Source organism: Neophocaena asiaeorientalis, unplaced genomic scaffold, assembly GCF_003031525.2.
Source record: "Neophocaena asiaeorientalis asiaeorientalis breed wild unplaced genomic scaffold, Neophocaena_asiaeorientalis_V1.1 scaffold51, whole genome shotgun sequence".
Taxonomy (NCBI): Eukaryota; Metazoa; Chordata; class Mammalia; order Artiodactyla; family Phocoenidae; genus Neophocaena; species Neophocaena asiaeorientalis.
The window spans coordinates 3,692,346-3,714,698 of NW_020173335.1; the positions used below are offsets into that span (position 1 = coordinate 3,692,346).

The 22,353-nt window shown below is 39.2% G+C and overlaps 1 protein-coding gene across 2 annotated transcripts in view; it reads left to right on the plus strand.

Moving 5' to 3' along the window:
* PDGFC (platelet derived growth factor C) overlaps positions 1-22,353 on the plus strand; it is a 213,594-nt gene that overhangs the window by 157,226 nt on the left and 34,015 nt on the right. For both annotated transcript variants that reach the window (XM_024746088.1, XM_024746090.1), the window contains exon 3: positions 2,132-2,312. In XM_024746088.1, coding sequence (XP_024601856.1) covers positions 2,132-2,312 — 181 coding nt within the window. The remainder of the gene's footprint in view (positions 1-2,131; positions 2,313-22,353) is intronic.

Consider the following 22,353-nt stretch of genomic DNA (forward strand, 5'->3'; position numbering starts at 1 on the left):
GTGAAAAGCGACTTTGTTCCACCTGTAAACGATCTCGGTATAAAAGTTACTCTTTGATTTAAAATGCTAGTTATCAACTTTTATACGGCGTCACGTCTGAAATAACCACTCAGTCTGTTTTACCCAAATCTTCCTCCCCCCTGCCCCCGTTCCTGGTCCACCTTCACAGCAAGACTCCTGGGAAGGTTGTACCGGCTGCCTTGTGCATTTATCATCTACCACCCAGGCTCGTCGTGCGATCGAGCAAAAGCTATGCTCTCCTCCGGTATCTGAGTTTTCTTATTTGTTGCTTTCACAGTCGCAGGGTCACATTAAAGTAGGTGCCGGGTGGGAGCGAAGGGGTGCTGGGTAGAGAGGAAGGGCAAACTGTTGAGTAGGAGCTCTGTACCCGCGACGTCTAGGCGCCGCGCGTGTGCTGCCCCGCCTTCCCTCTCTTAAAACATCCCCGTGAGTCAGGTAGCATTCTCCTCATTTTAAGGACAAGAAAAACGAGGCTGGAACAGGTTAAGTTACACACCATAGGAGAGCTCTGGCTACTGCTTGAGGACAAAGTTGCGTAAGTACAATTGGTTCATTATGCACTTTGTCCTTTTTCATCAGTTTTTTTTCTTCTGTAAATTCTGTACTGTACAGAGTATATTAATTTTAGTTGTCTGACATCTACTGAATTTAGACTTTTTAAAAAACCAACCAGTCGTCTTCATCCATGTCAGACCTCCCTTAAGAAAAGTTTGGCAACGTCCTCTTTACTATTGTGAAACGCAATTCATAACAGCGATCATCTATTTATATGTGCAGTTGTTTAAAAAATAAATGTCATGGCCTACATGCTCTGTAAAGCTGAAATGATAACAGTCATTTATATTAAAATACACATGCACCATTACAAGAAACGGAAAATGAAGCAGTCAGATGTTTGTATCTTTTAAGCAGCAGACTCGGACTAAATGGGTATGTTTTCTGGTTTTCACTGTGATGCAAAGAGTATAAGCAACGTTCCTATTAGTGATTTGATTTTCCAAAGTAGTAGCTGTTGTTCCAAAGTACAGACGCTTCCTTCGACTTAACGTGATGGTTCTATTTCTAGAAAATTTGGCTTCAGCTAAATCTGCAAAACACATTTGTGCTTCTGTGTGACAGTATTACGTTCTAGACTCAGATGGACGATAGCAGAAATGTTGCCTTACGTGAGTGTCCAGCGAACTGTTTGAAAGACGTGGAGGGCGTGGAGCAAACACCCATTTTTGGGACTGTCCCTTGTTGGGTGTCCATGGACCTTGCCCACTTCACCCCCCGCCCCCTCATCGAGACAATGTAAAATGCCCTACACATTTCTCACAATTCTCATAAGGGGCAGCCCTGCTCTCCATGAGTGCCACTGATCGAAACTTTCAAACCCAAGTTAACATTGGTTAGAAGAGTATTAAGCATTCATTCCATAGGTTTAAGATACTGTGTGTAGCACAGTGTAAACCAGAAGCATGTAAGAATTGATTCCTTTCTTCAAGGGTTTAACAGCCTAGCTAACAAGATGGATTACTTGCATAGGCGTAGTTAAAAGTATGCGTTTATCAGGAAGAGAAAGATGGCAGTGAGCTGAGAACAGCCAGAAAGGTCTCACAGAGGCAGCTCAGTACAGAGTGAGATTTGGAGGACGTGTCTATAAAAAAGTGGCTCTAGAAAAGCTTGGAACACAGATGAGGAAAGGGGGCCAAGGAGCCTGACTGGGGTGAAGGAGCGACTGCCGGAAAGTGATGGGCAGTGATCATGGAAATTAAGTTGGAGCAAAATTGTCATATCCAAATGGAGATTAAATTGAATAATTCATGAACGCCAGATATGGTCGCTCTGTACAGAATATTCAAGTTTTGACATGGCTCTTTAAATGAATTTGAAGTTCGTTACCAGTAAAACTGGAGGGCTTAGAATCGAAGACTTGTATTTCTTTAATTGGGAATGCATTTTCAGTTGTGTCTCTTCTTTGGAAGATTTTATTCTATTTATGCAGTTAAATTTGGGATGAACTCACAGCTGTGGTCTGCAGGGACTCATTGTCTCCATGGACATGGACTTTGAATTCCTAAAATAACAGACCATGGTTTGATGTCTCTTCTATCTTGGTCTCTTGCAGGTATGATTTTGTAGAGGTTGAGGAACCCAGCGATGGAGCCGTATTAGGGCGCTGGTGTGGGTCTGGCACTGTTCCGGGAAAGCAGATTTCTAAAGGCAATCAGATCAGGATACGGTTTGTGTCTGATGAATATTTTCCTTCGGAACCCGGGTTCTGCATCCACTATAACATTGTCATGCCAGTAAGTACCGCTTAGAGATGCCCTTATGTATCTGGATCAGTTGTTTGGTCACTTCTTTTTCTCCTTTTAAACAGGAGATTTGGGAAAACCAAGAACCAAAAACCTTTCCATAGCTTGATTTTTTTTTTCATAAATGTCACTATGGTTATCGCTATAACTATAATTTATTCACTGCAGATTATTTGTGTCTCCATTGCCTTAAAAGTCCACGCTTTTATGTGTTTTAATTTTTCCCCCATTAAGGTGTCATCTTTCCTTTCTGTACCCACCAAAAGTTGATTGTTTAGATGTGTCATTTTATCTTTTTTGGGGGGGAAAGGTCAACTTATTAACTACTCTTTTCAAATCAGTGTTTTAGTAAAATATATTTAAAAAAGTAGTTATCTCAGTTTTCCTACTTAATATTTGTCCTGATTAATAATATTATGGCCTTTGTACCCCAAAGAGGAAGTTTCAAAATTCTCACAGGGATTTAGGAAATCTATTTTTATTTGTATTGCAATTGTTTATTCCCTTTATTTTATGTATTATTTCGAACATTTGTATCTATTTGTTGCGCTGCAACAAAAATATTGAAAACCTTCTGGCTGTTTATCACATTCTGCTTATAACGGTAATTCAGAACTATTTATACAAATATGGTGTCACCTAGTATACTTTTCAAATATGATGAGTATCACCGTTTAAAAGACTATAAAATTGATATCATGAATGATTTTGACAGATCAGGCAAATCACTATGCACACTGGGAACATGAAATGGCGTGGGCTATATGCATTAATTAACATGTATATTCTAACCAGGTATACAAATAATGCATCCAGCACCCTAACAATTCATGAGGCCAGCTAGAAAACATGGGATCAATATTTAACTTTATATATTATTATATAATTATTATAATTACAATTAGAATATATAAAATTATAATTATATATTACATTGATATGTAAATATTACGAATAATTATACATGAACATATAAATATTGTGAGCGATTGTACATTATTCATATATTATATTATATTATAATATTATATTATATAATACTTTTTAAACATTGTGAATAATTATATATTATTCATATTGTAACATTAAGCAGGAATTTCCCTTTTTTGATCGCCCAAACTCAATTCCGTGGAATAGTATTTAAGCAACTGACTAAATTATGAAGTTGAAGTATTGCTTGAGATACAGCTGAAAAGAAACAACAGAATGTAAACTGAAGTTGGAAAGATGATAATTTATTTATTAACAGAATCATTTACTGTGTACAATTGAAGTTAAGGGAGGTACCTCTAAAATATGCTGTGAATTTACATTGGGAATCTTGATCAGTTTTCTGATACAGATTATTTGAGGTATCTGTGTCTCTATTCCATTATGAAGTACTTTGCACAGTATAGATTCTCTACCATGTCCTTTGTTAATTTCCAAAATTTTTCTTAATTTAACTGTTCAACATTTTAATTTAAATTTAATAAAATTTAATAATTTCACCTAGAAAAGTGTTAATATTAGACAAGGATGAACTTACTTAAAAACCTTTTGATACTGTGACTGTTTGTTTGAATGAAACCACTAAGAATCTGTTTATCACCCTTTCACAGTATGCTGCTTCACAGAATTTATGAGTTGAATATTTGTTTTAAGCCTAAAACGCCCTTGGGAGCCATGAGAAAGCTATACTTTCACAAAGTTATACAGTCCATATTTTCCAGTTTGGATTTAGCACATCTAATGTTCTTAAATATTTAAATATGAAACAATCAAATTTTACTGTAAAACATAATGGTAGGTCTTGTATCATAGCGAAGGTTTGATTTATCCCAAACCTGTGACAAAAATAAACTTGAAACTGAGAAGCTATTTGTACAGGATTTTAAATGAACTAGTGTCTTTACATTATATTAATAGCAATCTATTATCATCCCACAGAATAAGACATGAAAGCAAAAACATATATATGCTGACACCAAGTGTTGCCTTCCTCTGATTTTATGATCTCATAGGTTGCCTGGTTGTATAACCCACGGAGTGGTGTGGAAGAAATAAAATATGTAAAGACAAAAACACAGGAAATGTACAGTGCCTCGCTTAGTTCTGGCCCCATTATAGTTTTTCAACAAGTAGTTGAATACTGAGTTGACCATACAACTCAGTCACCCCAGCTTAACTAACAGCGGATTCACTGACACTTGTGTTTCCATATGTATGTGTGTGTCAGATTCCTGAGCCTGGAGATGAGATAAAGACCCATAAGGATCTGCTGTAAGTACCACCCATCCTCTGGACTGGGAAGGACCCTGCCCCCTGGGTTTGACCTGTTACCAGGCATTCACTGTGACTAAGACCAGAAACTGCATCTGGGAGACTTTGGGTGAAGAGGGTATTTCTATTTGCATCATCAAAATTAAGTTCAGTACGTTTTTAGATCGTTACTGAAATAGTTGGATAAATTGTCAGTATGGACTTCGGATTGACACTCTCTTGGGCTCTGTTGAACGTGTCTTTCTTGGTAACTAACTTCTTGGTGACTAGTTGCCCTGTGATGGCTGTCTGGGGAAACACTTTGCATTATGCTTAATTAGGAAACCATCAGGCTGGGGCCAGAAGAAGCAAGAGAAGAGGACAGTAGGTTCCTGCCTTGCTTAACATGTGTGACCTGGTGATTTTAATCTTGCCAGATGGCTTTCTGGAGTGATCACTGATACATGAATTGTACTGTCTCACAAGCTTTGGCTCCTCAGGGTGTGAGTTTACTTTGACGGTTTACCTGCCATTCCCTCACTCACCCTTTGCCCTGATCCCATGCAGCCGTGGCTCTCTCCATGAAGCACACACTCATTCTGATCTCAACAACTGCCCCAAGTTGGTGAGTGAGAATTGGTGAGCACTCTAGCCTCCCAGAGTGTTGTGAATTAGTGTACGTTGCTCAAGGGCACCCCTCCCTGCCTGACCCTCTCGCCCAGCATCCCTGCCAGCAGGGCATCATCCATCAGTCTTATCTGTGCACCAGCGAAGGAAAGCCTCAGGGAAGAAAGTTTGCCTTTTGGAGAGGAGGCTTTAAAGTTCTGTGGCATTTGCTCAGGGGCAAGTGCCCCTCCAAGCCCCTGGATCCTCGCTCACACTTTTTTTTTTCCTTTTCTTTTTTCCCAGAGATGAACTTCATAATTAACACACCCAGCTCCCCAGACGCCATGGTCTCCCTGACTGCAAACCCCCTGCTGCACAGGGGGACTAGGGACCACCGGCCCGATGGCTTCTTGATTTTGTAATGATACAATGCTATTCAGCACAGGCCCTGAGCGCACTGTGAACTTCCTGCCTCGAGCTGTCGCTGTGTAGCTGTTCAGTGTTCCCTCGTCTGCCATCACCCCTGCGGGGGGGGGTGTGAACCCCCCATGGAGCTCTCACTTACTTTATGTGACAGAGTAGTGATGATCCATAAACCAGAAAACCGAAGAATCGCAGTAATGACACGACATACTCTCCTGGTCCTGGTGTATTAGGCTGTATTGCCAAGGATACATTCTTGTCCTCCTTAAAGAAAGAATGGAACTGGAATCTCTTCTTTTCTTTCCTTCTTTTTCTTTTTGTTGTTGTTGTTGGGGACTGGAGCACACTCCCGGGGTAAAGAAATTAGTACCTACGTATGATGTCATACGCATTGATGGGTCTAATCATCCTTACCTGCTTTTTTATAATGATCAGAACGAATATTTTGCATCTGTCGACACATAGAAAAAATAATGTTGAGTTTAATCACATTTTTTTCTGGGACGATTATAGAGAACGTTTATTTTAATATCCTTTATATTTTACAAATAAGAGAGTGAACTCCGCAGCCGTCTTTGGGAGCTTGAATAAATATTTATTCCAGTCAACCTTTAAGACTCTGTGGTTCTGATTACCATACATCTTAGCAGGAGAGTTTTAATGCATTAGTTAAAGTTCTCAGAAATAGTTTTTGCTACACGTGTTGCCATTAAAAATTGGGATCGCCTTTGAAAGATGATTTACCCACTCTTTTTCCCTCCACCAGTGAATGAGAGAGCGTATAGTTAAACAAGGGCTCCCTTACTATTTCGGACAAAGTGATGCTGACCTAACATAGTTCATATGTGTTTTATATAGAGATATGCTTTCCTTTGTAATATTATGTTTTCAGTACCATTTTCTTGATTCCCAGGTACCTTAGACTAAGACATGAATAACATTTATCTTTCCATTTTGCTCTTTTAAGTTGATATTATAGACTTAGTTTAGAAAAAAAAACGTGACGTAGGATGTTTACCTGAAATTAGAGCTAGTTCTTTGTAGCTTTTAAAAAAATAGTACCAGATTGACTACATTAATTAAAACTTCCAGAATTTTCATGCTGTTTTCAAGAATTATTTATGGAAATGTATATTCCCCAATCATGCTCCATTAATACATAATGGAAAAGAAATGCAGGCAAATGGATGCCAAACAATATATATCCAGCTTTCTGAAGGGGCATAAGGAGTTAATAATGTCTTTGATTTTTGTTTCCTTTATGGTAGAAGAGGAAAAAAAAAAAGGCCTGGTAGATTAGCAGTGAGAGATTGTTTGGGAAGAAATGAAGCAAAACTGAAATAAAACAGTGCGAGCCTGTTTCTGTTTGGAGGCCACACGCAGTGAGCACCAGCGCACATTTCAGACCTCTTAGAAAGAAAAGAAAATTTCTTGTTTAATTTTGGAGTAATTTATAATAGAGTATGTGTGTCTCACTCTGGGTACTGTAGCATAAGCACCGTTATTTTAAAACGTTAAGAACCTACAAAGGCTGAAAAATAACATCTTTTCTCATATCAAGAAACGTTGTGAAAAGTGTTTTATTTTTTAAAAAATCTCAGCCTTAATGTAAAATATACCGCGTATTTTTGTCAGTCAGTCACTTCACAGAACCATACCTATTTCTGAGATAAACGGCACAAATCCAGATCTGATATTTTTGGTGGTTTTCTTCTTTATATAGAGAACTCTTCTTCTTGAGTATAATATTACTTGTAATTCATACTTTTTAAAATGGTTATAGGATTTGAGGATTTTTCTTTTCTCCAAACTGGTTAACATTTTGAAGGGTGATTAAACTACTGCCGCTTTCTTTCAGGATGGTTTTATTGAATATTTTTAAAGAGCTTTAATCTAAGCTTTCTGATCAGAAGTAGTAACAATATTTTCAACAGTTTATTTGCTCTCATTTTCAGTTTAATGACTGGATCAGTTTAGATGAAAAGAAATAGATGTTAGCGCTACCATACCACTTGACGCCGTGTATTTTGATCTTCTTTACTTTATTGCCTGAAAAGGGGAGAGTGCGGGGCTGAATGAACTGAAGGCTCCTTTGGTACCCAACAGTCCCGTGCCTCTCATCTTAAGTTACCTCCGCATTTGTTCTATTATTTGTATGATTTTAATGTTTCTTTTTTTAAATATCCAAAATCATTTTTTTCAATATTTTTACATTTTTAATTGACATACAGTTGATTTACGATGTTGTGTTAATCACTGCTCTACAGCAAAGTGATTCAGTTACACACACACATATATATATTATTTTAATATATTCTTTTCCATTATGGTTTATCACGGAATATTGAATCTAGTTCCCTGTGGTGCCTTTTCAATATGTATAATCGATGGCACCTGTTGGATATCACATATTTTTTATTCTTATTAGTAAAATCATACCCAGAGAGCAAAGTATGAGAGAGAGAGAGAGAGAGAGAGAGAGGGTAAGTATGGCGGCCACTTTGTGACCCCACCGTGTGTTCTCCTGAGCGGCCTTCTTGTGAAGGACGCGTGGGGAGTGAAGGGAGTGAAGGGGCGGCCGTGCAGCAGCAGGGCCTTCCGTGGGGCAGGCTCAGAGGACACTGGAAGCCCGAGGTGCCATTGAGGAATGCATGACTGATCGCCAAAGAGTTATTAATTATGCAGGATGCAGAGAACAAAGCAGCTTAGTGAACATTGGCTCCGGGGCAGAAAGGACTGGGGGTTTCCTTCCCTTCTGGATATGCCAGTAGGTTTATCACTGTTACTATCTTGTCAAGGAATGTCTTACCAGAAGGCCAGATTTGCTTTTATGTTCAGGTTAGGAAAATTTCCAGCTAACTCTCAAACAAGGCATCAAATTCATTGGTTCACTTCATTCCAGCAGCGGGGCTGGAATAAAAATACTTAGAATAATATCCTAACACAAATGCCTTAGGAAAAAAAATGTCAGAATGTATTCAGGATTTTTAAAAATCGTAAATCTTCATAACAAACTGCATTGCATTCCTATGTTATTGTATTAAACCGATTTGAACAAGGAGAAAATTAGGTTTAAACCTTTCAGAATAAAATTCTATTTCCCTTAAGAGAGAATTAAGAGAAAAATGTGTTCTTAGAATTTTTTCTGTAGCAGAGAATAGAAGAAGTATTTCAAGTGTTGTATGTCTATACTGGAGTCTGAAACACGTTGAAATGATTTGAATTTCATTAAAATATACAATGTACTTGTATATTTATGCAAGGAGGCTTGAGGTGACAGTATTTTCTTGCATCAAAGAGATTATACAATTGCTGCAGAGACTAAACTCTTACTTGCCTAAGAGCTGTTAAATGTATTTTTCTACCCACCCTCTACTCCATGGACACAGAGCTCCCTTTCACGTGAAGGGCATGGGCTGTCTTCCATTTCTGCTGATTCTTTTTGTTCCATTTAATTCCTAGCTATCTAAGAAGGAATTTCACAGATAGAATGATTTGTAGTTGGAAAGAAATAGGCAGTTGTTACAACTGCGGGAATGGTTAAAAGGCGCGCAGATCATTTTAAGTCGATGTGCAAGTGGGCTGTAAATTAGAAGTTAGGTGAATTAAAAGTTTGAAGTTTGATTCATATTGTACATCGAAAGCCACAAAGTTTTGGAAGTTTAGGGTTAATACAGCAACCTAAACCCAATGGAGAGAACTGCTCTCTAGAAATAAGTTTGTTACAATTTAAAACGATAAAAGAAATACTTTTTCTTCAATATCGCCATCCATGTTCCTGTTAATTCTTTCAACATTTGTTGAATATGTGATGAGGTATTTTGATATGGGAAAATTCAGAGGTGTATATGGTATTGCCCTGTGTTTCTAAGAACTTCGCTTATTCTGGACAAGAGATACGTACTGTATACCTATACAAATACAGTGTGTCAGTGTGTCCTATAAGTGGTTTGGAAAGATTTTGAGAAGGAAGAGAGGCGATTGTTGAGAGCAGAGGATGTCATAACTCTTAGATTAAAGAGAAAAAAACTAAACAAGCAAACAAAAACCCCGGGAGTTACCTAGTATAAATTCGATAACAACTGCATGATAAATACCTCTCAAGAGCTTATTAAAATGTATGTTTTCAGATGTCAGAGGTTATGATTCTCTAGTTCTGGAGTGGTGCCCAGTTATCTGCATTTTCATCAAATGTGCTTATATATTATGCTCCAAGACGTTCTCACATTGAATTAGGGGGAAGAAATTTCTCGAAACTATAAACTGAGCAGGATACAGAGAGTTTTACTGAAGATGTTGGGGAAATATTTTTTATATTCAAGCTAGCATGAATATTTTATGGAACAGATTGGAGACTCTGCCCGTGTATTTAATAGCTAACGTGTCCATGCATTCTCTATTTTTCAGGACTGTAGAAAAGAGTGGGACTTACTTTCAGATGGATAGATTTCAGATTTTTTTTCAAATTATTCCAGTGAGAATCTTACTTTACATTTTTATGATTTCAGTTTGTAGTACTTGCATTTATTGTACCGACTTTTCTAAGCTGTAGACTAAAACCTATCAATTCTGTCAACTGTCAGTGTTTGTTCCCCGTGGAACTAGGATACATGACCACCCGCCATCTTTTCTTGGTCAACACTAGCTTATCTGGTAATGCACAGGTGGCCAAGGTCCAGCAGCGAGGCACCATTCCGGACAACGTATTCTTTTGTTGTTGGCTGTGATGGGTGTGATGGGCCACTGTCAGTAAAACAAGACACTTCCAGCCATCAAGAAGTGTTCTTTCATTCTCCTCACTCTGTTTTTTTCACATGTAATTTTAATTTTTGTCTGAGTTACACTTGCACGTAGCTTTGAAAGGCGACTCTTTTTCTTAGGCTTGTTACAGACATAGCAGTTGCCCCCTGCTGCCCACTTCCCCTGCCCCGACTGTTGTCCTTTGGCGGCAGGTACTTCTGGTTCTTTTAACTGATGCTCTTAGAATTGACCTTCAGACCTTCAGGTCAAAAAGGCTTTTGTCGCTACTTCTGGCGTCTTTGGTTTTAAGAATTGTCTGTGGACGTCGTTGACGTCACGCTCTGGGAGGTGAGACCTTCACTCTTTTTCACCCTCCTGCCTTCACAGACCCCTTCCCATCCATCCCCCCATCCTCCGTTAGATCCTAATTATATCAAGATCCAAATGCACCCCGTGCATCCTGGTGGCCACGCAGCCATTTCTCACAGCTGAGCCATGAAGTATGCTGTGACTACATTTCCTTTCCTGCCCTCTGTTTTGTTTTATTCTCCCTAGAGTTGTGTCATTTTGCGGTTTGCTGAGCTTTCTGTCCAATCATTCCTCAGATTGTGTGAATCTCCTCTCAGTACAGTCAGATGCATTAGGTTTCCTAATCGTTTCGTCTTTGGGAAGAAATCCCTGCAGAAGCAGTCTGTCTGCTTCCCTCTGGGCTGGTTGCCCTTTACCTGCTGCACAGCCATCATCCTTGGGGCCTCCTTCCACCCCTGCCCTGAGCATCCCCTTTGCGGTTGTCTTGAATTAGATCCCTTGTTTGTACCATCTTTTGTCTTCCTCTCTCTTAGTTTACTTCCTTATTTGGGAAGGGAGTAAAACCCCCATGAATTTACTGAGAAAAAGGAGTATCACAGAGAAAGATCTTGTGACCTCGCATAACTGAAAACGCCTTGATTTAACCCTCAGACTTGAATTCTTAGCTCAGTCTAGAATGTGAGTTGACCCCTTTGAAGCTGACTGGACATTCTGTGCATGTGATGGGCTTGCTGATGAAGGTGTTTACTGTCCTGTGAGTAAAGGCGGCTCAATTCCTTGAAAACCCCCAGATTCTCCTCGCCTCTTAGCTGAGGGTGTAGTCCTGGCTACCAGCTCTACGGACTCAGAGCTGAGAGTCGACAGCGTTAAGTATTAAGGTTTTCATTCAGCTTCTTCACCCCACATTCAGAATAACATCACTGCTCCCTTCTATGCTTGGGTTCCCCAGGCCGTAAATGCTCAGTTTTATCCTGTTCAGGGTACAAGTCCGAGCAGGGAATATGTCCCTCTCTGCCCCAGTGGGGAAGTCTTTCTGGGGTGCCTGACGGCTTTGCGATCTCCAACCCATCCCCCTATATGCAGCCTCCCTGTCGTTAACACGCCCATAGCTACCTGACGCCCCCCCCCTCCCCCCAGAGCTTTTGCGTGGTTCTTCTGTGTCAGTCAGGTTGCTTCTTGGCTTTGTCTCCTGCAGGTCCACCGATGCAAGGACTACGCATCCACCTGCGTGTCGGTTTCAGAATGTTACCGCAGTAGGCTCCTTTCCAATTTTCTTTGGCCTTAACGATTATGCATTTAAAAATACCTTTAGATCAGAGCTAAAATCACCATCTTTTCATTTTTTTCTTTTATTTATATAGCAACGTCCTTATTAAAGACTAAGTTGTTATTTGTTTAAGAAAATATTCGGAAACTCTGCACACTATGGACATACTGTGTGCCAGGTGCCATGCTCTGTAATTGGCTTTCAGGAATTGTTACCAAACACGAGTGTTTGGGCCCAATGCACAGTGAGACAAAGCAAACCAAAACATTGGTGTTTGGAGCAGAGAAAAGTTTATTGCAGGGCCATGCAAGGAGACAGTGGCTGGTGCCCAAAAGTCCGCGAACTCCCGCAAGGGTTTCAGCAAAGCATTTTAAAGGCCAGGTCAGGGAGGGGCGTGGTTGGTTGTTGCAGACTTCTTGGTAGCAACATCCTTTGTTCTTGCAGCTGTCCATGTAGGTCAGGTCATGATGTTTCTATAAACCTCCAACGAGATGAATGTTATTCTCTGTTCTGCAACGTTTTGTCTCAGATGAATGAAAAGTGTTATACCCTTAAAGGTCAGAGCCTTGAGAATGGGCTGTCCTGTATATTTCAGGCTGTAGGCATTCTTAACTTGTAGCAAAAGCAACAAAATACAAAGATTAAAGTCAAAGAAACAGATCCAATATGGAGTCAGATATCTTCTTCCCTATTACAGAATGACTCTCGGTTTTCCTCCCAGGCCAGATAAAATAAGCCCATATAGAAGTCGCTTCGCATGGTTATGCTAATATTGTGTTTATCCTTTTAAAGTTGGACAAGCAGAGAGGACTTGTTCAGCTATTTCACTTTTCCTGAACTATGTTTCAGTATTAGTGTCCTGTCTGGTAGTAACCATAGGACACCAACCGTGATTCATTCTTTTTCTTTTTTTAATTGGAATATAATTGCTTTACAATGTTGTGTTAGTTTCTGCTGTACAATGAAGTGAATCAGCTGTATGTATATACACATCCCCTCCCTCTTGGACCTCCGTCCCCCCACCATCCCACCCATGTAGGTCATTACAGAGCACCAAGCTGAGCCTCCTGTGCTATACAGCAGGTTCCCACTAGCCGTCTGTTTTACCCATGGTAGCGTATATACGTCAATCCTAATTGCCCAATTCATCCTAAATAGACATTTCTCCAAAGAACACATACAGATGGCCAAGAGGCACATGAAAAGGTACTCAACGTCACTAATTATTAGAGAAATGAGGTCTCACCTCACACCGGTCAGAATGGCCATCATCAAAAAAACCTACAAACCATAAATGCTGGAGAGGGTGTGGAAAAAAGGGAACCCTCTTGTACAGCTGGTGGGAATGTAAATTGATACAGTCAGTATGGAGAACAGTATGGAGGTTCCTTAAAAAACTAAAAATAGAACTACCATACGACCCAGCAGTCCCACTACTGGACATATACCCTGAGAAAACCATAATTCAAAAGGACACATGTACCCCAGTGTTCATTGCAGCACTATTTACAATAGCCAGGACATGGAAGCAACCTAAATGTCCAACGAGAGACGAATGGATAAGAAGACGTGATTCATTCTTTATACGTGTCAGTTTTAACCAAACAGCTCATAGGATCCATACATTTGAGAAAATGCTATCGTTAAGAAGAGTCTTCACATATTCACTTGTTTGAGTTATGCTGTTAAAGTATTTGAATGTTTCAAACATTAAACCCAGAACTTTAAAAATTTTACCTATTCCTTTAACTAAGATGACATACTTGTATTGTTATTTATTGAAGGTTACTTTAAAACCACATGAACCTGATTTTATATATCATATAACCTTCAGTTTTTACATCCTCTGACAGTCTTAGAACAAAACTAAAGGGTCAGTGTGATTAGTGTTATGTGCTTCTGAAGAGGTCGATTTGTTTTTTAATTGAAGCCTAGTTGATTTACAGTGTCGTGCTAGTTTCAGGTGTACAGCACAGTGATTCAGTTATACGTGTGTGTGTGTGTATCCTTTTTCAGATTCTTTCCCCTTATTCTTATAAAATATCAAGTGTAGTTCCCTGTGCAGAAGTTAATTTTTGAAAGTCAAGTATATTTTAAACATATTTTGGAAAGGAGGTGCTCAAGGATGTCATCTTGGAAGGAGTTGAATCAGGCAGAAAGAGAAGAGAACGAACACATGCTGACGGCTTGATGGGCGCGTTTAGGTCATTGAATCCCCATACTGCGGCATTACCACCATTTTACAGGTTATGACTCGGAGAAATGAGGATGTTCATTAGGGTTTTCCTCACTCTAGTTAAAGCCAGGCTGCTTCTGCACTGGTTTGGGAAGTATATTAGGAAGATCACTGAGGACAGAAGAGCAAATGTTTTCCTGTTAAGACACCTAAGTTTTATTTCGGCCGATTACGATGTCATGGCTTGTTTAGGAACTTTGAGAAGCTGGTGAACTAAATTAGAATTTGCCAATGTTCTAAAAATGATAGTGGTAATCAATATTGAGGGTTATTGTACTTTCTCCACACGCTTACCTTTAAAATGCAAACAAGACATATAAGCTCCTTTAAAAGTCACTTTCAGAGTAAAGGCAATGTTACAAAAAAAAAAAAAAAAAAGGTAAAAATGCCGATGGAGTTAATAATTTCACTTATCCATCAAATTCAATTGCTATTGAAAAATTACAGTTCCCTGTAAGTACCCTAGCACTCTTTTCAGCTCCAAAGAATTTTTCAGAATTTCATCGTGAAGGAAACTTTGAAGGCTAAAATTGATACAAAGAAATAGGAAAATAAAGTTGGAAAACAAGCATAGCAGGGTGAACGAGACTCCACTGAAAGTCTCCTATGAAGCAGCTACTCAGTGAGTCCCACTGAAATAAAAAGACCCAGAGCATTTTTAGTTTGAAATCTTGCAGTTTGTGCATAGTGTCTGAAATATAGCAGACATTTGGTAAGATTTGAGATGAACGGAAGAGGAAACGCTCACGTAAGCACAAATATGCATAGGGCATGCCGTTCCGCAGCTGTCTGCCGGGTGGCTACTTGGAGGCCACCAAAGGCCCGGGGAACAGAGAGGACATTCAGGCACCCAAATGTCTTGGTGTCTTGGCCCCAGAACAGAGGTCCTGCATCTGCCTAGGTGCTTCCTCTTTAGAGAACTGAGTCCGTTTTTAAATGATAATGGAAAAGAATATGAAGAAGAATGAATATATGTGTATAACTGAATCACTTTGCTGTACGACAGGAATTAACGCAACACTGTAAATCAGCTACAATAAGATAAATTGAAGTACACACTGTACACACTGCTGCATTTAAAATGGGACCTACTGTATAGCACGGGGACCTCTGCTCAATGTTCTGTGATAAGCTAAACGAGAAAATAACTTGAAAAAGAATACATACATATATGTGTATGACTGAATCGCTTTGCTGTACACCTGAAACTAACACAACATTTTTAATCAACTATACTCCAATATAACATAAAAAGTTTTTAGAAAGGTAAGTCAGCTTTTGTTTTAGTGTGAGTAAAACTTCCACTATTTCGGAAACGCCTGCCTCGTACCTTTGCCTGTGCTTCCCCACTGCAGGTACTTACTCAGAAGCTGGATTAAGGCTGTCGTCTGCCTTAAAATACTATGTGAATGATTTTAAGTACTCCCAAAGCAGGTTTGCTTACGAAAGCTAAGGTGTCTATTAAAAACTTTTATTTTTTTCCTTTGGAAGAATAATAGAAAAGGCATTGAAATGGCAATTATCTTAAGACTCTAAAATAAAATCTGAGATAGGAATAGGAAGTAAGCGTGGATAGCTCCAGGTCAGCCTGTGCGAGTGTCTTAATACCGTCTCTGAAATTGTGCTTTTAAATTTCACACGGTCGCTAAAGAGGAAATGCCTTTTTCCAGAAGAATAGCATTCTGATACAGCTTGAAAAAAAAAGGCATTTTCCCGCCGGGTATAAGTTAATGAAATAGCATTAAGTATAATTAGTCGTTTTAGGAGAGGACATGTGAAATACACAGAATTGTTCCAGAAACAGAAAGACGCTGCATGCCAAAGCTTGACTTCCAGTGCTTGAGTGAGGCAATGCGAAAATATATGACACATCTTTTGGACGAGATTCTTTAGAAGTCATCTCAAACATTCTGACAGAAATATTTTCCTTTCTTTTTAGAATATGATGAGTGATGCTTTGTGGTATTCTAATCCCATTACTGGTAAAGGTAATAAAAAGAACTCCCGAATCCACCCAGGCCTGCAGTGTTTTGTTTAAAGTCGGGGGATCCCTTTCAGACTTGGTTTTCTGCAGGGAACTGACTTTGCCCTGAGTTTAATGTCTGCTGGTTGCGCAGTCACGTCGTGGAACTCCAAACAGGTTTCCTATTTTGTGACTCGATGTCAAGAAGGGTACGTCTGACTGAAGTCTGTGATGGTGATGACACTGATGGAGAATTGTGCGTTCATACTGCACATTTAAATTGGTCTCCCCAAATCTTGGGGTCATGCTTTCCGTTTATCCTCAGGGGGTGTTTTCTCTTCCGATAGAATTCCTTGTTACATAAAAAGCCTTCACTGTTGCCCCTGGCTTGCCATAAATGGCACAAATGGTGTGGCATCATTCCACGCTTGAGCAATTTAAGGAAATTTAACTCTTTGAAAGCACCATCTTGGACCTTCCGTCGGGGCCCTCATGCATCTGGTTTTCACTTCTTTATATTGTGAGGTGCGGCAGTTTAGCTTAAGTAAAAGGGTTCAGTCATTTGACTTGAAGGTAGATGGAATTTTGTAGTTTAACTGTAATTTCGTATCAAGCTGATTTTAAAAACTCCAGTCTACCAGCATGAATAATCGTAGTACAAACCATTTCTGTAACATCTGCTACTGTATTGGGTTCTTGATATATGTCATCTCGTTTCTTTTTTTTGGCTGCGCACCATAGCTTGAGGGATCTTAGTTCCCCAACCAGGGGTGGAAGCCAGGCCCCGGCAGTGAAAGCACCGAGTCCTAACCACTGGACCACCAGGGGATTCCCTCACTTATTCTTTATAATAACTATGGGAAATGATTCCCATTTTGCCTGTGAGGAAGCATATGCCCAGAAGGAATTCCGCTTGCCTAAGGTTCAGAGCAAATAAACAGGAAAAAGTGATAGTCAAACCATGAATTTCAACCATAGTACGTGATATCCCCTAATCAACTTTTGCTCAATAAGAACTTTTTTAACATTTTATTTTGAGATAATGGTAAATTGACATTCATCTGTAAGAAAGGTCCTGTACACCCTTCACCTGCTTTTCCCCAAGGGTTAGCTTCGCGCATGATCGTACATAGAACAATATCACAACTTAGCAAGTGACACTGTTACAGCCCACCGACCTCAAGAAGAAATTTTTGACTGAAAATACACAGCACCGTAGTAGGTATTCCATGAAAGTGCTATATGAAAAGACTTTTACAAATAAAAGCTAAAAGGACATTTGATTAATAGACAGTTTCTAAAATGGCTCAGTCAAGAAAGAGCACATATTTTTGTATCATGAAATGGCTTCGGAACATCAGCCTCGGTCATGAGAAGAATTTCTGTCCTGAACTAGGTGATCTTGTAATGCTCATCTGAGATTCCGTTGTGTGGTGCAGAACCGTTTTTGCGGCATTTTAGAGTGGAACATCTATCATAGATTAAAGCTTATAAAATCAAAAGTAATACCACAAATCACCCCTCTGGATGTGGGATTCAGAGTGAACTATGAAACGTAAATAGTCACTATAAATAAATCCATGAATAAGGGTCTGCTCCTCTGAGACAGAGATTAATGAAGTTTTAGGATGCTGAGAGCTCAAGATATAATCTGTAGCTTTAAACTGATGTCAAGATTCAGAACTGATTGCTTTAAAAGCCCTTCATCTCCCCAGAAGAGATTGATGACTTCAGCGCTACTAGGTCTCTTCTCATGCGAAATCTGTATATTGCGGTTCCAACAGGTATGGTATGTGGGAGTATTTACATAGCAAATGTAACTGTACAATATGTAAAAGTTAAACTATTACAAAAGCAAAATACAGTAACATGTGATATTTTCCAGGTATTTTTAAATTTTAGAATTCTGTGGAATGCAGCTCCTGCATGCCTTGGGGGCTGGTAGCTGGTCCATTAGTTGGTAGAGAGCTCAGAAGGAGAGTCCTAACAATGATACACATATTCTGTAAGCATTTAATTTTCTAAATTTTTAAATTTTGAAAAATTTATTTTATTGAAGTATAGTTGATTTACAATGTTCTGTTAGTTTCTGGTGTACAGCAAAGTAATTCAGTTATACATATAGATATGTAGATATAGATGTGTAACTTCTTCATATTCTTTTCCATGATGGTTTATCACAGGACATTGAATATAGTTCCCTGTGCTATACAGTAGGACCTTGCTGTTTATTCTACAAGCATTTAATTTTAACTTCACTACTTTTTATTTAAGCCAGGACCTTTTATTTAAGTAGGGATATGCTACTTGGAAACTTGTGTATTTCTTTCAACAATCATAGCTGTAATGCCTTAATATTGACTTTCAGTTTGTGTGTCTTTAAGTAAAAAATGAGAAGTCAAAGGTGCTTTCAATGCAATCGAAGTGCAGGATTCCACTAAGCTGTTGTGAGGTTTTCCCTCCTAAATGTTCGTTTTTTCTCTCATACCTGCTTGAATAGCAGCTCTGTATAGTAACTCATTTTGGATGGACTCCTTCCCGCTTACCTAAGTTTTCAGAGAGGCACCTGCTCTGTTTGATTGGGTTAATAATATGTAAATAAGGAGTATTACAGTAACAGGTACTACTGATAGAAGTAGTTTGGGGAACAATGCAACTGTCTCTTGGTAGGTGTAGAATCCAACTGGAAAGAGCAGAAAGGATGCCAGTAGCGTTCAGTTAGTTGTGGGCGTCATCGGTCAGTGTGCTTTGCGTGATAGGAAAGCTACCTAAACCAGGAGGCCAGTCGAGTGAAGGTCGGTTAAGATAAGGACTCTCATCCTTTGTTCAGTTTTGATATTGACACTGCCTGATAGTGTGTCATTGGGAAATTGTAAATTAAATGAGTGTGGCCAGTAGAAATGTAGTGGTAACTGTGCCTCCGTATGGCTGTCAGAGTGGGAACAACACGCCTGGCACAAATTAGACATTTAACGCACTTTGATTCTCTTCCGTAAATTTTCCTGTCATTTAGCTTTGCTGTTTTTCAAGCTGCAGAGAAGAGCATGGCATCTGGAAGTTGCTTAGTTTGAAGGAGTGAGTTTCCGACTCACTCGGAATATCCTTTATAGAGAACTTTATAGAGTTCCCCTATAATATCCTTTATAGAGAACTCCCGACGAAGATTTAGGAAGAGATGTTTTTATCTTACTGAAAACGTAAAATAGCTTATGAAAAATATTAGATATTTACCAAAGTAATGGTGGAGCAGGCTTTCCTTTTCCTCCCTCCCTCCTCCCTTCCTTTTTCTTTCTTTCTTTCCTTCCTTCCTTCCTTCTTTCCTTCTTTCTTTCTTTCCTTCACTTTATCTCTCTCTCTCTCTCTCTTTCTCTCTCTCTCTCTCTCTCCTTCTCGCTTTCTTTCCTCTTCCTAAATGCTCCTTATCCTAAACAACGGCTTGACTTTTGTTATTTTCAAAGTTAGTGTTTCAGAACTTTGTCTATACTTTCTCACCCTTTCCTCACTTGGGAAAACGCCATTTTGTTGTTGTTGTTGTTTTGTTTTTCAACTCTTCTGTAAGTTAACCCGACTTTTTGGCCTTCCATTTCTTTTTTTTAAAGAACGCTAGTTAAATGTACTAGATCAGTTTCACAACCCACTAAACACATCACAACTTGAGTTGGAGAAATCTGACCTCAGTTGTAAAAGATGCGTCATTTGTAGGTGGAAGAGTAGGGCTTTGGACCATTTTACTCACCTTCCTGGGAAAGTACCATATTATGCTAAAATACGTAAGAATTCATTCTTAAAATCCCCAAAATTGATGTTAAAGAACGCTTTCCATGATCCCCTGCAAAATGTCCCATGGATTTTGGGAAATGGAGACTTAAGGTCTTTCATCAGTGTTGACCCGTTGAAAAGTTACTCCTTTGGGAGATTGTGCTTGATGGTGACTTCTCAGAATTGTACTGACACCTGAATGACGATAGGAACTATGGATTGAATGCCTCCCTGTAGCCTACGGTATTTAAATTCACAGCTGGTTTGCGACGATGCTCTATTGGCTTAGTTTGCTTCCGCGCTTGGCTTTTGAAGAGCTCATCCATCTTCTAGTGCAGGAATTTAGGGTTCACTTAGCAGTTTCTGAATCAGCAGTCCAGGGCCCCCCTGTCCTCCATGACTGTTTGGTGCCGACGGCCATCAGCACGGGGGGAGGACATGGCTTCTTGCACACACTGCGGTTCTCTGTGAGTTTTCAGTGACACCAGAGCAGAGGCTGGAGCTGGGATGGGAAGCTGTCTCAGGGCCAACTCATGAAGATGGGGCTTGAATTAGTTCTCTGTGCCGTCCACGGTCCAACTGGAAACACAGATGAAAGGTTTTGGAAAGCACCGTTTCTCGTGGTTTAGACAGGTCTCTGGGCTTCCTGAGCTGTGCACATGACATGAAATGGGGCCTTTCATGGTATTTACTCTCTGTGTATTAATGACACTTCTGCTTGAAGATAAAGCACTTTCGGTAAAAATAACTTGTCACTCCGTTGAGACATTTTGCTTGGAAGATGCTTTAGTTTCAAAATATTTCTCTGCTCATGTGTGCTCTCCTGTTCCCCTGCTCATCTGAGTTTTTCTAATTTTGATGTGTTTTTGTTTTTAAATCTTCTGCTCTGTGGTTTTTACCTTTGTCTTGCATCTGTGTAAGGTGACTGCTACTAACATCTTTTATTACTTTTAGAACAATGTCCTATGTAGTGGTAAATAATTAAAGCAAAATATTTTGTATGGACTGTGACTTTTAGGTCTTAATTCAGTTCCAAATTGTCTCAAGCATCCCACAGCATTGCCATTTTATTCTTACTCTGAGTAAGTTGTATTCATAACAATTGTATTTTTCTTCATATATTTGGATTATTGCTCCAATGAAATCTGTATGTTTTCAATCTTTTATCCATATCTAAATTATACAGATATTAATACTTACTGAATCATTTTCCTATCAATGCTCTACTTTTGAGAGCATGAAGAATTTCAGTCTCTTGTCACATTTGTTTTAAGTATGGGCAAAGATGCTAGACTTTTTCTTGACCCTTGGGATTGAGAGGAAGTATTTACAGATGTTAACCATGGTGAAACTGCTTTTCACATACCCCTTTTGATCTCTATGAATAATAAACGGGAGGGTTTCATTAGGCATACAAAGTTTCCAGGCCTTCCTAGAATAGATTTGAAGGTTGATGGCCAAATGGAGATTAGGCTTTCAGGCCCAAGACGGACAGGGTATTACATTGTTGCTACCGTAGCTATATGTACCATGTAGTGAATGCACATTTTTAATTTGTTTTAAGACTTGCCTTTGTATCGCATCTGCGTAAAGTTACTGCTACTAACATATTTTACTACCTTTAGAACAATTCTGTTGGGCATTATGTAATAGTTAATAATTAAACTAAATAATTAATACATAAACCTTTGTTTTTAAGATTTATTTAACTGCTATAAAATCTTTGTTGGCACTGCTTCGTATTTAGTAGATTTTCCCCCAGTCAACATGTGAGTCAGTTCTTTAGAACGCAAGCCTTATTTTAAATAACCCTTACTTGTTAGGTCATTTTGTTTCATTTTTCACATTATTTCCTGTTTTGCTTTTTGCTTTCCTAAAGCTGTTGTCACTATACTCTTGATAAAAAAGAAAATTCATTTTCGAGGCCTCTTGGCTTGGATGTTTTAAAGGCACATCAAACTCAATGTGGTCATTTTGAAATTTCAAAGTTCCTTATAAATGTTTTGTTGATCTAAAGCAAATAGACTTTTTCTTCCTGTGGGGCTAGGCTAGTTGTAGAGCATGAGACTTCCTTAGTTCTGCAGCAAAAATGGATGTATTTGGGATCACCAAAGAATTGCAGCTGGGGTTCTGCAGCCTTGGCAAGGCACACACAGGTCCCTGCACGGCAAGGAGAGTAGACCTCTTTTAAAGAGGGGACAGGAAGCTGCGAGGGCTGTCGTAAGCCCAGAGACCACGGGACGAGCCGAGAGTTCCAAAGTGTCTTGGCTTTTCGTTGGCTGAGCTCTTGCCAGGCGAGCAGGGGAGTCCTCTTCTTTTTGCTGGGCTAGGCTAGTTATAGGGCATGAGACTTCCTTCTTCTGGCCTTGTGACTCTATTTTAATTGAGGTTTCTGTTTATTAATTTTTACGGTATCACAAATTGAATGTAAACCATAATAATTATACTTTTTTTTTTTTTTTTTTTTTTTTTTTTTTTTTGGGGATCA